At 38.9% G+C, this 15,409-nt stretch overlaps 1 protein-coding gene across 1 annotated transcript in view; it reads right to left on the bottom strand.

The window, feature by feature from the left end:
* The window catches only part of LOC107555077 (E3 ubiquitin-protein ligase rnf213-alpha-like), a 127,183-nt gene that overhangs the window by 15,268 nt on the left and 96,506 nt on the right, over window positions 1–15,409 (bottom strand). The window contains exons 38-50 of the mRNA XM_016237774.1: window positions 11,163–11,354; window positions 10,589–10,719; window positions 10,264–10,421; window positions 9,961–10,170; window positions 9,676–9,863; window positions 3,181–3,301; window positions 2,990–3,090; window positions 2,709–2,891; window positions 2,431–2,597; window positions 2,243–2,348; window positions 2,044–2,158; window positions 1,535–1,742; window positions 986–1,182 (exon numbers count right to left, since the gene is read on the bottom strand). Coding sequence (XP_016093260.1) covers window positions 986–1,182; window positions 1,535–1,742; window positions 2,044–2,158; window positions 2,243–2,348; window positions 2,431–2,597; window positions 2,709–2,891; window positions 2,990–3,090; window positions 3,181–3,301; window positions 9,676–9,863; window positions 9,961–10,170; window positions 10,264–10,421; window positions 10,589–10,719; window positions 11,163–11,354 — 2,077 coding nt within the window. The remainder of the gene's footprint in view (window positions 1–985; window positions 1,183–1,534; window positions 1,743–2,043; window positions 2,159–2,242; window positions 2,349–2,430; window positions 2,598–2,708; window positions 2,892–2,989; window positions 3,091–3,180; window positions 3,302–9,675; window positions 9,864–9,960; window positions 10,171–10,263; window positions 10,422–10,588; window positions 10,720–11,162; window positions 11,355–15,409) is intronic.

Below are 15,409 nucleotides of genomic sequence, written 5' to 3'. Positions count from 1 at the left end.
CAACTCTTTCACAGAACAGCTTTCAACATTAAAACAAAAGAACACTTATTGACAATTCGGTTTAAATACTCAGCACACCATCAAACTTTGCTTTTTGTGTCTTGCTTTTAGCTTTTTTTTTTGTCTAGCTTTTAGCCATGCGGCTTTTAGCTTTTCACTTCTAGCCATGCTTCTTTAGCTTTTGAGCGTGCTCTGGCTTACACGCCATCTCCTCCAAAACCATGAGGAGAAACGCCACCTAGTCTCGTCAAACTTTACTTCTATTGCTATTTCTTTAGTTTATTTTATTTTCCGTTGAGAGCTTCGCGTTTTGAGTTAAGTTTGCCTAACGCCGCATCTCCGAAAGAGTGCCGTATAAACTTCAACTGCAGACCACAGCTCCGCGTCGCCAGCAAACGCCCAATCACTGGCTTCCCAAGACTGAACCTCCAGCCAATCAGCAACCTCGGGAAACCCCTTTCGGCAACCAGACAAGGAAGGAAACCCCGCACACAAGAAAGCAAGTACCTCCAGATCCTAGCTGAACTGGTGCATTTACTATATATTTTAACCTCATTGAGGAACTCAATGTGAGGGTTAATTAAGTGATTGATGGTTGTTCAGATCTATGCAATTGCACATATTGCTGTAAACTTGGGATTTCACATTTTCATTCTCTTAAACTAATTATTTCCTCACTTTCTCTCTTTCTATCTTTTGTTTTGTGCTCACAAGTTAATGTCTTAAACTGCCAACCTTGTTACCGTGCTAATTAATAATGTTTTCACTATATTTTGGATATAAATATCCATTGCAGAATTCATATGTCATGTTCAATGACTCGCTGGCCGTCTCAGTGATCAGCCGTAAAACAGTGATTCTGTCCTAATTCCCTTACATATTATTGGTGGAGTTCCCTTTAAAATCTTAAATGATTCCCTTTGAGCTAAATTGACCTGTTTCCCTTACACTCATGTCAGGATAAGTTAATTCAACTAAAACCCACCGACTCAAGAATCTCCTGAGGAAACAGCCACTTGAACCCTTCCTGTGGCAGAAGTTTCTGGACATATTCAACCCCATGAAGACTGCAGATCTTTCGGATGAGGTAAATCCTGTACCAGTCATTCCTGCTCTGGCAGCATAGATCAACCACACTGTCCAAAAACGCTGGGATAAAAGCTGAAGGATCATCGTGTACACCTAAAATGAGGAAAACAACATCAATATCAACAGAAAAATTATTAATTTTAAATAATACAGACATTTTTTTCAACTCTTTATTTGTTGTTTTTGGGTGAATCTCATGAAACCATTCTAAGGTCATAATTCATATTTCATGAACTGTTGCAATAATGTTTCAAAACTGGGGAGAAATACAGAAAATAACAAAAAAAAAAAAAAGTAAGTTCCTAAAATAAGGTTTGTTTTCTGTGTGCACATTTAAAAAATTTTTTTGGGGTGAAATGTAACTTGGACATGTTCTGTCAGGTTTCATGATATCATGTCACGCACTAAAGCATAAGCACAAGCACTAAAGGCTTTTTAAAATTACCAGCACTTGTCAATCTATTCATTAGCAGGCCAGCAGCCATATCCAGGCACAGTCGAACTCTGGCCATGCGCTGCAGGTGCTCTATAGATGCAGTGTGTGTAGACACAGCATCAGAGTGAAGGAACTCCAGTAGAAAATGAGTTTCCTCCTGTAAACAGGCCTGCTGCTCCGCCACAGAATGCCACTGTGTTCGATCATACATTGAGTCCTGCAGACACAGGAGCAACATACTGTTCATTCAAATTTTTTTAAACATACAGCACATAAGGGTATTTTAACACTAATTCTTGAGAAAGTAACATGTAATTTTATTTACTTAAAGTAAGAGTAAGTTAAGATGGTATGCTTCAGCAGAAAATTATAAACTAGCCTTAATCAGCATTCAATATTTTCACAGTAGATATGCAGTTATTTATATCATCAAAAATATTTAATGTCATAAACTTCAAAAACTAAGCCATAAAACATGGCAGGTGAATGCGAGTTGGTCAGGGCAGTGATATACACACCTCTAAACAGTTTATGTACAAGGAATAAAGCTCGGTTTTATCAGTCTCCTCAATGATGTTGCTTTGCTCAACTTCTGTCAGATGTTGCTGAAGATAGTTCTTGACATCATCAAAGCTGAAAGAGGAAAAAACAAAAACTATTATATTCATAAATGTTTAAGAAGAGTGTGCTGTGAGCTGTTAGAAGCCCTGCGCTTACCTGTACTTGAGCAGGAGTTTTAGCACCACTGAACGCACCACTGGATTTTTATCGACAGAGTCATCAAAGGGAGAAAGAGCCTTAGTCAAGAACCTCCGGTCTCGCCCTGAGAGGATGGGGAACAACGTTCTTGTCATTTATTCATTCTAAACAAAATCTAGATCTCCATACTTAATAAACGGACATACCTCTGATCTGAGGGAGTGAGCAGGACTCTACCATCAGGAGGGACAACAGGTGGAGGATGATGTCTCTGCTGGGAGGAGTGTTGTCCTTGAAGCACACAGTGGTGACCAGATCAATGAAGAAAGCATTGCATCGTATTCTGAACAACGCATTTTGACTAATGAGATCCCTAATGACCAAAATAAGCACATAATATTTTAGACTGATAGAGAGAGAGAGACAGACAGACAAACAGAGAGATAAAGCACAACTATTCATCCCCCAAAAAACTGCAGAGTACCGTATTTCATCAGAGGCCTTGAGATCAAAGCCATCAGGCACTTCCTGTACACACAGAGGGCAGTGCATCTGGCCAGGCACCAGCCACTGTTTGATACAGGTTAGGCAGTAGATATGGTCACAGGGCAGACTCAAAGGGTCCTGAGGGTCTCCCATGCACACTGGACAAAGTTGAATGCCAAACCTGTGTAAACAAACAGTAACAAGTCACCACAATCCTTTAATAGCATTTTACTGAACCCTTTGATTAAAGAAAATATAACTAATTTTAAAAAATCATACCTGAAAATGCTTTGAGATGCTCCATCTTTGCAGGCTTTGAGTATGGTGATCACTGCCTCAAACGGATGCCTCTTTTTGAGGTTTGAGTCCTGCTCTAAGACCTTTAGCAAAGAGATTTGTGAGAGTGTTGATAAGCAGAAATGAAACGGTTCAAGGAATTATTTTCAAGGAAATGGACAGAGTTGACTCACTTGTGCTAGACGTCGAGTGTGTTCCACAACTAGTGGCCTGAGTTTCAACCTCACATCTCCAACACCCAGCAGCATGTGCTCGACAAACAAGGCCAGAGAACAAATGCGACGCCAGCCATGTCTGAATATTAATAAGCAAATGATGTAATTGATAATAAATTATAATATTGATAACTACACAATACAGTAAATAGAGTTTGATTAGCAGCCAAGCCAGCACTGGGGACAAGGTTGTGTGCCATTCAGGTCTGAATTGAGAATGAACTTGAGAATTTTAAACGATTATACTCATTTAATTTCTGAATTGGAAATGAAGTAGCAAACAGGATACAAGAATTGTAATTCAAATCGGAATCTACGGACAATTTAAATATAAGTGAAATTCAGAATAGAATAGTGCACAAAATCATACAAACAAACTCACACAAAAACAACATATGAGGTAATTACAGCAGCATTAGGTTAGATGACCTGCTTTTTAAACTGAACTGTAGGCAATTATATCAATGTAATGCAATATAGAGCAGGACTTCTCAACCAAGATATACAGTACGAGTTAGACTAATTCTAAAAGTATTATTTCTAGACTCTGAAAAAATCATGTAAATTAATAAAATCTTCAAATTCCATGGACATTTTTATGATTAATATAGACATTTCTAATTATGCTCTAAAACATTTTGAGTAGAAATTGAGAGTAAAATATTATTTGAAATCCATATGCTTAATCCTTTGCAAGACCCTTTGCTTAATCCTGATCAACAAACAAGACCCTTTGCTTAATCCTGATCAATTAAATTAAGAACGACTGTAAAAGTCATGCAAATTAATTGGTTAAAAAGAATGGGAATCCCAAAAAAAATTCAGCTCTTAAAATGTCAGGGAATTTAATGTACAGAAACGGGGTGTATTGAATGTAAAAAAAAAAATTTTTTTTTAATTAAATAAAATCATTACAGCAGATGTACCAGAGGTATAACATGTAGCATGTTATGGAACATATTAACCAACAATGATGGGGACCTTGAATATTTCTATGGGCAATGAGGTAGAGCCCAGCATTTCAGCCTGAGCCTGACAGGCCCGACTTATTTACGCCCCTAAGCCCAGCTTCTCCTTCTTTTTATATTTTAGACATCCATCAATTAAAGGGATAGTTCACCCAAAAATTCAAATTCTGTCATTAATTACTCACCCTCATGTTGTTCCAAACCCGTAAGACGGGTGTTGTGTTCATCTTCGGAACACAAATTAAGATATTTTTGATAAAATCCGATAGCTTTCTGGCCCTGCACAGATAGCAATGCAACTGAAACATTCCCAGGCCCAGAAAGGACATTGTTAAAATATTCCATGTGACATCAGTGGTTCAACCATAATTTTATGAAGCTACGAGAATACTTTTTGTGGGCAAAGAAATAAAAAACAACAACTTTATTCAAAAAGTTCTTCTCTTCTGCTTCAGTCTCCACCGCCATTCACAAGAGTACCACGACGCATGCGCTGCACCTTGTTTATAAGCAGAGTAATGCACACACATGCGTCGTGGTACTCTCGTGAATCACGCCAGAGACTGACCCGGAAAAGAAGAAATTATTGAATAAAGTCCTTATTTTAGTTTTCTTTTCACACAAAAAGTATTATAGTTGAACCACTGATGTGACGTGGACTATTTTAACAATGTCCTCACTACCTTTCTGGGCCTGGGAATGATTCAGTTGCGTTGCTGTCTATGCAGGGTCAGAAAGCTCTCGGATTTCATCAAAAATACCTTAATTCATGTTCCGAAAATGAATAAAGGTCTTACGGGCTTGGAATGACATGAGGGTGAGTAATTAATGACAGAATTTTCATTTTTGGATGAAGTATCCCTTTAAGGTGATGGAAAAGATGTGCTTAATTTAATTACTTAAATCCTAAACCATAATGAGCCTTTAATATATAGGCTAGCTAGGCACTCATATATGGCGCTTTTACACTGCGTGGTACGACTCTGCTCGGCATGGCTCAGTACGGTACGACATGGCACGGCTCAGCTTGGTTTGCGTTTCCACTGCAGTTCAGTACCGCTTTAGAGTGGGCGGGATTATTCACATGTCGTTATAGTTGCGCCACCTCTATTTCTGCGACTCCTGAAAAACGTTTTCATTCCGCGCCCCATCAAGCTCTCGCTGGATCCGCTCCTCTGCTATCAACAAGAGGAACGTCTGTACTTCCTCAACAGACATCGAAACAGACACTTTTTGGTTGTTAAAAAAGGTGCGCTTGTTCAAAACAGTTGCGTTCGATCCTTCGCTGGCTGTGCTGATTTAAATCTAGCGGTTCTGTTGTGTTTGTGTCGCTAGTTCAGTAGTGACGATTCTCTCCGGCCAATCCGTGATCAGCAGAGTTTACACATCACATTTTGGTAACGGTACGGTTCACTTGGAACCTCAACTGAGGTGGTACTAAAAAAAGTACCAAGTACCAGGTACTGTACCCAGTGGAAAACCCCCCAAAAGTGAACCGTACCGAGCTGTACCGTGCCGTACCATGCAGTGGAAAAGCGCCAATAGCTTGCCGCAAAGCAACCATTTTAACTATTTATTAATAAACTAGTAATCACTTTGCCATTAAAAACAACTACAACTGAACTATTTTAATGGCTGCAACAGTTGTAAGAATTCCTTAATAAATAATAATTCCTTACATTTATATAGCGCTTTTCTGGGCACTCAAAGCGCTTTACATAGAAGGGGGGAATCTCCTCAACCACCACCAGTGTGCAGCATCCACCTGGATGATGCGACGGCAGCCATATTGCGCCAGAACGCCCACCACACACCAGCTTATTGGTGGAGAGGAGACAGAGTGATGAAGCCAATCAGCAGATATGAGGATGGTTAGGAGGCCATGATGGTCAGAGGCCAATGGGCGAATTTGGCCAGGAAGCCGGGGTTACACCCCTACTCTTTTTCGAAGGACATCCTGGGATTTTTAATGACCACAGATAGTCAGGACCTCGGTTTAACGTCTCATCCGAAAGACGGTGCTTTTTGTCAGTATAGTGTCCCTGTCACTACACTAGGGCATTAGGACCCACACAGACCACAGGGTGAGCACCCCCTGCTGGTCTCACTAACACCTCTTCCAGTAGCAACCTAGTTTTCCCAGGAGGTCTCCCATCCAGGTACTGACCAGGCTCAACCCTGCTTTGCTTGCACTTATGCGTGCACTCTGTAGGTGTGTTTTGTGTTTGCTTTTCACGATATACTCATAATATCAAATTGCACATCGTTAAAACAACAATTAGGATATTATCGCAGACCATATATATCGCACACCGTTTTTTAAAAAATATTTTATTTTAAGCTTTTCACATTTTAGAGAACAATCCCCCAACCCCCCCCCCATGCCAGCAAATCAAAGGAAAAATAAGAAGAAAAAAACCCCCTAATGACACTAATCAATGTAATCATGCATATATACATACACCCACATATAGTATACATATACATCTCCATAAACATACATCGTTCATACTTGTGTATCTATACAAGAGCACATACAGCCGTCTCTAAATATACACAAAAAAAACAAAAAAAAACAATTCCTTTGGTTATTCCTTCCTATACCAATAAATACCCAATTATGGAAATATATATTTGTTACACACTGCTATTTTACTAAATTAACCACCCTACATAAAGAAAAGGGTTAAATTCAGTTATCATGGGTCACCTTCAAAATATTCCAAGAAGGGCTTCCAAATCTGTACGAATCTCTTTGGTTTACCCGCAATCTCGTATCTAATTTTTTCCATATGTAACACATTACTGAGCTCTGTAAGCCAAGTTTCAAATTTAGGCGCAGACTCTTTGTTCCACATCAACAAAATTTTCTTTTTTGGTATAGTCATCCCATATTTAACTGTTTGGATCTGACTGAAACTATACTTCTCTAAGAAGGGGTCCCAGCCTAATATTGCAATAAGAGGGTCATGAGGAAAATCAATCTTGAGTACCTTTGAGTAGAAAGAAAAAACCTCAGTCCAAAATGTACACATTTTTGGGCAGAGCCAAAATAAATGAGCCAGTGTACCCTCATTGGACTTGCATTTGAGACATAAAGGTGACACAGAGGGATATATGGAATGTAATTTGGTACGGGAGTAGTGCAATCTATGGACAACTTTGTACTGAATCAACTGAAAATTAGAGTTGACGGCGCAAGACCTAATACCTTGGAGGGCCTTAGTCCAATTATCTTCTGAAATATCTATCCCCAAGTCCTTTTCCCAAGACATCTTTAAGTATAAGGAGTTCTAAAATCATTAAAATATTCAACATATTTAGAAACAAGACCCTTTGAGTCGAGTTCAGAGGTCATAAATAAATAAAGATATTCAGGGGACTTGTAAACTTCAAAATTAGAGATATTACTTTTAACATAATTCCGTACTTGTAAATACCTGAAAAAATTAGAGGAAGGTAGCTCAAATTTTTGTCTAAGCTGAGCAAAAGAAGCAAATACATTATCTATACATAAATCTCCTATAGACAGAACTCCTTTCTCTTTCCATGCTAAAAAAGTTCTATCCGACTGTGATGGAAGGAATGCATGATTGCAAGCAATAGGGGTAAGTGAGCAGGTCTGAGGGAGTTTAAATATTTTTCTGAGCTGATACCAAATCTTAAGAGAATTTACAACAATAGGGTTACATTTCTTCAGTGTTCTGATAGGTCTGTTTTCTGCAAAGAGTAAAGCAGGGAGGGAGGATTCCTGCATATCCCGTTCAATAGCCAGCCAAGCAGGAATGGTAGCGTTCGATTTCCCGGGGCATGCAATCCACCAATACATTAATGCCCTTAGGTTGGCTGCCCAGTAGTAATGCTGAAAACATGGAAGACCTAGGCCTCCTACCTCTTTTGTTTTACAAATATGCGCTTTAGATATACGATGAGCTCTATATCCCCAGATAAACGGCATGATCACAGTATCAAGTGTTTTAAAGAATGACTGGGTTAAAAAGATAGGAACGTTTTGAAACAGATAAAGAAATCTAGGTAAAGTAACCATTTTGATTGCATTAACACGACCAATCGACCAATAAAGGGAGTACTCGCCAAGTCTCTATATTCTTCTTCAGTTTATCTATCATGACCTTGTCGTTTGTTTCATACACGCTTTTATAATGTCTAGGGACAGTGATACCAATATATTTTAATTCGCTTACAGTTTTAAAAGGGAGACTATTAATAAAACCTGAACCTATATTATCATATAATGGCATAAATTCACTTTTCTGCCAGTTAACGGTGTATCCGGAAAGGGCACCAAACTCTCTAATAAGATCAAACAGAAAGGACAAGGATCTTTCTGGCTCTAAAAGAAAAAGAAGAACATCGTCCGCATATAGAGAGATCTGATGTTTTACATCTCCCATAATAACAGGAGATATATGCGAGTGATTTCTTATACTTATTGCTAAAGGTTCCATAGCGATAGCAAAAAGTAAAGGACTCAGTGGACAGCCCTGGCGGGTACCACGATGAAGGAGAAAAGGAGGGGACCTATTATTGCTTGTGAGAACTGAGGCAGAAGGGCAAAGGTACAGCATCTTAATCCACGAAGAAAAATTTTGTCCCATACCAAATTCTTCTATAGTACTTAAGATATAAGTCCATTCCACCCGGTCAAATGCCTTATGGGCATCCAGGGCTAGAATGGCTATTTTATCATGTTTGCCTTTATTTCTGTACACAACATTCATAAGTCTGCATACATTATGAAAAGAAAATCTCCCGGGAATAAAACCAGTTTGATCTTCGTGTATTATTGAGCCAATACATTTACTTAGCCTATTTGCTAAAATTTTAGTAAATATCTTAACATCACTACCAAGAAGGGAAATGGGTCTGTAAGAGGAGGGGTCTGTACTATCTTTATCTTTCTTTAAAATCAATGCAATATTTGCAGAATAAAGTGTCTCTGGTAATTTAAACATCCTTATAGAATCTTTGAACATCCTTGCACACCGCTATGTTTAGATTTTTATAATGCATTGCCTTCTTATCGATCCACCAGTTCACATTAAAAGCTCTGCGTGTTTGCAGGGTAAAAACATGGGTCGAATTTCGCATTGGTCTGAACTCAGAACAAAACAACAGTTTTATTGAAAATGCTCATTCATTCTCTGCCAGCAGGTGGAGCGTTTGGTAGAAATATAACTGTTTTCCCGGTAACGGCAGAACACAAAGCAGCGCAGCACCGGACTCTGAACATGCAGAGCTCTTGTTTATTTAATGAAATCATAGCCTTTTGAAGTTTAATCGTCACATTCAGCCATATCGCAATTCTGGTCTTTCTGTCCCCAAATTTAAGACCTCTTGAAACCACAATTAAGACTTTCTTGTACAATTTAAGACTTTTTAAGGCCTTAAATTTGATACTAAATTTAAGACTTAAGACTTTATAAGACCCCGCGGAAACCCTGTTTTAGAGCTCAAAACTCACTGGATGTGGGTGACCATCTGTTTTCTTTTCTCTCCATAGTGGCGTAGGCTCTCCTCACAGCAGACCAGCTCAATTGGCACCTGTAGTTTTTTTACACGTCTAAGCCAGGCCAGACTCTGAACATCTCCATCTAGAGTCTGGGGCTCCAGATATTCAATACAGGCCACAGCAGCATACATATCTAACACCTGAGAAACAGAAAAGTGGTCAGAGGGAAGTAAACAATGACTGTAATAAATATTTTCATGCAAACTTAGGCAGCAGAAGAAAGTTGAAAGCAATTACCAATTCTATGCCCTCTCTGGCATATCTGTTATCAATTAGCATCTGAGCAATCTGAGGCTCTATACTGATCATCCTGTAGAGGTTCTGTATTCTGTTCTTGAAATGGTGGTAGGCAGCATGAACCCATGCCAGAGAAATGACTTCACTCTCATGTGCTTCCTGACTGCCTCTAAGCTCATGTACACCACAAGTAAGGGCTCCCCGTAAGAGCTACAGTAAAAGGTAAAAACCACACATGAACAAGTGTGCTTGGATGTGCAAATGATGGGTAGAAATCTAGCTTTGAAAGTGTCTGACTCTCACCTTGAGATCCACCTCTGATGTTACATTCATGGTTATGGAGATGAAATCTTGGAGATACCTGTGGAAAAACTCCATCTGCATCTCTTGAGTTGCTTCAGAGATGTACCTGCCCAAGGGCGTCTTCCAAAAGATCTCTTCAAATTGCTTTATAGTGTGTCCTGTTGAAAGTACAAATACATCATTTATTGTTTACATTTTCCTCTGTAAACAACAACAACAACAAAGTTAAAGGAAAATGAAAAAAGGAACTCTTCAAGAGAACTAACCTGATTTAAGACTGATTGCTCATTAAAAAAATAGCAAGGGAAGAAGTTGTTTAAAATACCTTCTCGCTGCAAAGCATGCACCCAGAGTTCCTCAAGATAATCTTTAATCCTCCAGCTGAAAGGCAAGGTGCAACCCATGCTCCTGTCAATTGCAATGTAGTTCTGAACCAAGATTGTCTTCATCTCTGAACTATAAAACATAGCGTTTTCAGTTACAACAATGACATTCTGCTAATGTAGACATGAATGCTTAGAAAACGCATTGTTAGTGTATGATTTTGATTTACATAACATGCTTTTGCTTTCCATTCTTGGGGAGAATTTGAGTTATCATAACGTTCATTGCCATTAATGTTATCATTTGGGTAGCTAACTATAAACCAGTTGATTAACTTGCTCACAAGGATTCTCCTTGAACTGTTGCTCATAAATGTCAGTAGTTGACCTTAAAGAAAAAAACTGACTGAGCAGCAATGCTGAGAATACAATGCATATTTGCTTTGCATTATGAATTCCTGTCAGACACATAGTACAATCAAGCATGTAAAACTAGGAGCATTAGCGTACTTGCATAGAGTATGTTTTGGGCCCAATGGCTTACAAAATGCATCTTGAAATCATATAATTACATACTTGCTTTTCACTCTTGTGTAAGGAACATTTAGTAACTTGAAATCTCCAAAAACGTCCAACCACAGTTTCTTCAAAGATTCTTCAGAGTTTCTATCCAGCAAGAGGTCTAGATTGCAGTCACGGTCAATAATTGAAACAAGTTGCGCCAAGAAGGGAGTTACTACTGCTTGAACTCGCCTCCACAGGGCATGTCTAAAAAACAGAAACAAATAATTATTAAAAGTAGATATGAAGAGAGAGTAGAAGGTATAGGGTTTTACAAAGAGCCAATAAGGCCTAGTCAAGCCAAATAGGCTACATGTGAACATCTGAAAGGTTACCAACCAAAATGCTGTGCAATTTACACTCTTTCTCTTACACTTTATTTCTCTTACAGACTTTAATAAAGAATTTGCTGATTTTCTATCTGAATTAGTGCTAGCTGCAGATAAAGTCTTAATTGTTGGTGATTTTAATATCCATGTTGATAATGATAAAAATGCATTGTGATCAGCATTTCTAGACATTCTGAGCTCTTTTGGGGTTAGACAACACGTGTCAGGTCCTACTCATTGTCGAAATCATACTCTAGATTTAATACTGTTACATGGAACTGATGTTAACAGTGTTGAAATTATGCAGCAAAGCGATGACATCTCAGATCATTGTCTAGTCTTGTGTAAACTCCATATAGCTAAAACTAAATTCAACTCCTTGTTACAAGTATGGTAGAACCATCACGTCTACCACAAAAGACTGCTTTGTAAGTAATCTTCCTGGTTTATCTCAATTCCTCAGCATATCCAATAGCTCAGAAAAACTTGATGTAACAGAAACTATGGACTCTCTCTTTTCTAGCATTTTAGATACGGTTGTTCCTTTATGCTTAAAGAAGATTAAGGAAAACAGTTTGACACTGTGGTATAATGAACACACCCGCACCCTAAAGAGAGCAGCCCGGAAAATGGAGTGCAGCTGGAGGAAAACAAAACTAGAGGTATTTCGTGTTGCATGGCGGGAAAGTACCCTATCCTACAGAAAAGTATTACAAATTGCTAGATCAGATTACTTTTCATCTCTTTTAGAAGAAAACAAACATAACCCCAGCAGGGCTCGACATTAAGCTTTGACATGTGCTTTTCCTTCGGACAAGTAAATCAGTCATTCACTTGACCGAGTAAAAAAAGTTACTTGTACGGGGGGGAAAAAAGGTGGTTCTTTTTTCTTTTGGCGTAAATGTAATTTATTCTGAAGCAAAGGTCTCATCAGTGCTCTATCAGGTATTACTTTAATCCGCATATTTGCCTTAAAGGGGTCATATGATGCTGCTAAAAAGAACATTATTTTGTGTATTTGGTGTAATGAAATGTGTTTATGCGTTTTAAAGTTAGAAAAACACATTTTCCACATACTGTACATTGTTTCTCCTTCGTTGATTTTTACAAAGCTCATCGGTCTGAAAAGCGAGGTGTGCTGTGATTGGCCGAATACCTCAAGCGTGTGATGGAAATGTTACACCCCTCACCATACTGTTGATGCCGTGTCCCGGCCGGAGCAACGAGACAAAAACATGAAAACCCATTACAAACGAGGCATTTGTTGCATCCAGTGGGGGACATAATTATATGATTATAATGACTTATACTGTCTTTTTATGTGTTGCATCGCACCTCGTAAACATAAAACCCTGTCTGTATTTGTGATAGGAGAAATGAAAAACAACAAGTGCTACTCTACACTGCCCAAAACTCGCATTTGAATCATCAGTGGCAAATCCTTAAAATGAAAACGTACTTACAGTCTGTGTCAGAACTGCCGGCATTGTAGTCTACTCTCCCAGGATCAGTAAACAGTCCTCCATAAAATGTGCTGCACACATCTGGATATTTGGGTTAAACTGTTCTGGAACAGTGTTGTAAATACAACTTAACCACTGATTTGTAGTCGTGTCCTCTTTTGGAAGACCAAACAAAGTAGTTTTGCTTTCACAACGAAAAACACGGTGGCCTAGCATGAGCGGAAGCCGCGGCTTAGCGTGAGCTGAGGCCGGGCTAGAGTGAGCAGAGGCGGCGGGGTTGAGAAAGGCGCAACCGGCGGATTCGACGAAGGATGAAGGACATTCAACCACATGTGACGACCCTGGGCTGGACTCTTTCGTATATCCGGATATCGTCCTCTTTTGGAAGATCAAACAAAGTAGCTTCGCTTTCACAACGAAGCACACAGCGTCGTCACGACATGGCGGCAGCGGCAACAATACTACAGTGAGAATAAAAGTTACGCCTTTTTTTGCGTGAACATTTGGGCGGCATTATGCAAATCTTCCTACATAGTGAGGTAGATATGTGGGGGTGTGTTAGAACGAGCCATTTTAGGTAGGCGTGGTTAACTCTTAACTTTTATAAAGAATATCTCTTTGGATTTGAGACTTTAGTCTTGGCAACTTTACAGATCTTCTTTATGCACCAAGAGCTTGTAACACTCCAAAGAGAAAGGAAAAATTGAAATCGCATCATATGACCCCTTTAAATTGATTGCTGTTACACTTTTTAACTTTATGAAGGACAATATTTTCCTAACCTGATTAAATGTACGTCACCATTTACGCCAAAATCTTAAATTTAATCAATACATTAAGTTAGAATAATAAGACACTATATGGTTGTTACCATTCAAATGAAATCAGTATCAACAAACTAAATCTTTCCACTGCAGAGGAAACACAGAAGCTGCATCGAAAGTCCCATTTAGATGTATTTACTCAGACTGTTTAATGAAGATAAGTGGTTCCATAAATTAATTGACTCAAAATTGCAAATGCTTAAATAATGTTATTAGATTAATGTTTTACTTTTTTTGACATACAAATATGAAATGTGGGAAAAATGCAATGATACTTTTAAATATGAAATTAAACCATCATTGATACAACCGATTTGTTCAAATGGCTGATTCATTCAATAAATGAAGCAAGTGACTGTCTTTATGAATGGCTCACTGAATCATTGACTCTTTCAAAAATGCTGAATCCAAAAATGAATGAATTCCACTCATTCTCTACTATAGGACAGGAAGAATTTTATAAACTTGTTAAATCATCGAAACCAACAACATGTATGCTAGACCCTATTCCATCTAAGCTCCAAAAAGAGGTGCTTCCAGAAGTCATAGATCCTCTTCTTACTATTAGTAATTCGTCATTGTCATTAGGATATGTCCCCAAAACCTTCAAACTGGCTGTTATTAAGCCTCTTAAAAAAAACATAACTTGACCCCAAAGATCAAGTTAATAGTGGTAAGTCAGAATCATTCATCAATCACAGTGAGTAATGGCTTCTTCTCCTGCTATTGTTGTTTGCACCGCTTGCCACATGTATAGTTTAGCTCTCTCTGTCGGCGACGAGGGATTCACATGTGATAAATGCAGGGAAATAGTTAGACTGACAGAGAAGATTTCAGAATTAGAGACACGCATCCAAACTTTAATTGAGGATAGTAAGAATGTGAGGGCTGTAGATATGGCTTTGGATGCGACTAGCTCAGGGAGTCCTGTACATTGGTCGGTTACAGTTGCAGAGCCCGTGCAGCAGGGCAACTGGGTGACTGTAAGGCAGCATAGCCGCGGGTCAAAACACTGCTCTTCCGTTCCGATCAAAACATCAAACAGGTTCTCCCAAATAACATTAAAGAGGTGTGTGAACTTGCAAGTATGATGTCAGACACTATAATATGCTCTGGTACCCTCCCTTGCTTACCGTGGTGACGAGATACATAGCAGACTGTCGTCACTCAATGGCTGGATGTCTAAGTGGTGCCCGCAAAATAACATAGGTTTCATAGACAATTGGACGAGTTTTTGGGGCAGACCTGATCTGTTGAAAAGAGATGGTCTTCATCCCTCCAGGGGTGGTGCCACTCTTCTCTCTAGAAATATGGCATTTAGTCTTAGAATTTGCACATGACTAACTGGGGCCCAGGTCAGGAAGCAGACAGACTGGCTAAACAGACCATCTGCTAGCCACCTCACGTCACAGAAATCAGTTAATTCTCAGCACATAGAGATTCTTTCACCTAGATATCACACTACAGAGTAGGGTTGGGTATCGTTTGGTTTTTTTCGATACCGATGCCAAATCGATACTTTTAAAATGGTTCCGGTGCCTAAATGGTGCCTGAACCGATACTTATTAAAAAATAAATAAATAAAAATTCCCCCCAAAAATGATGGATTGGCCATTAGAATAGAAATAGAATAGAGAGTGCAAATG

This window comes from Sinocyclocheilus grahami, unplaced genomic scaffold (assembly GCF_001515645.1).
Source record: "Sinocyclocheilus grahami isolate Dianchi unplaced genomic scaffold, SAMN03320097.WGS_v1.1 scaffold524.1, whole genome shotgun sequence".
NCBI lineage: Eukaryota > Metazoa > Chordata > Actinopteri > Cypriniformes > Cyprinidae > Sinocyclocheilus > Sinocyclocheilus grahami.
The sequence above is the reverse complement of the archived record's forward strand: the minus strand, read 5'-3'. Positions and strand labels throughout refer to the sequence as shown.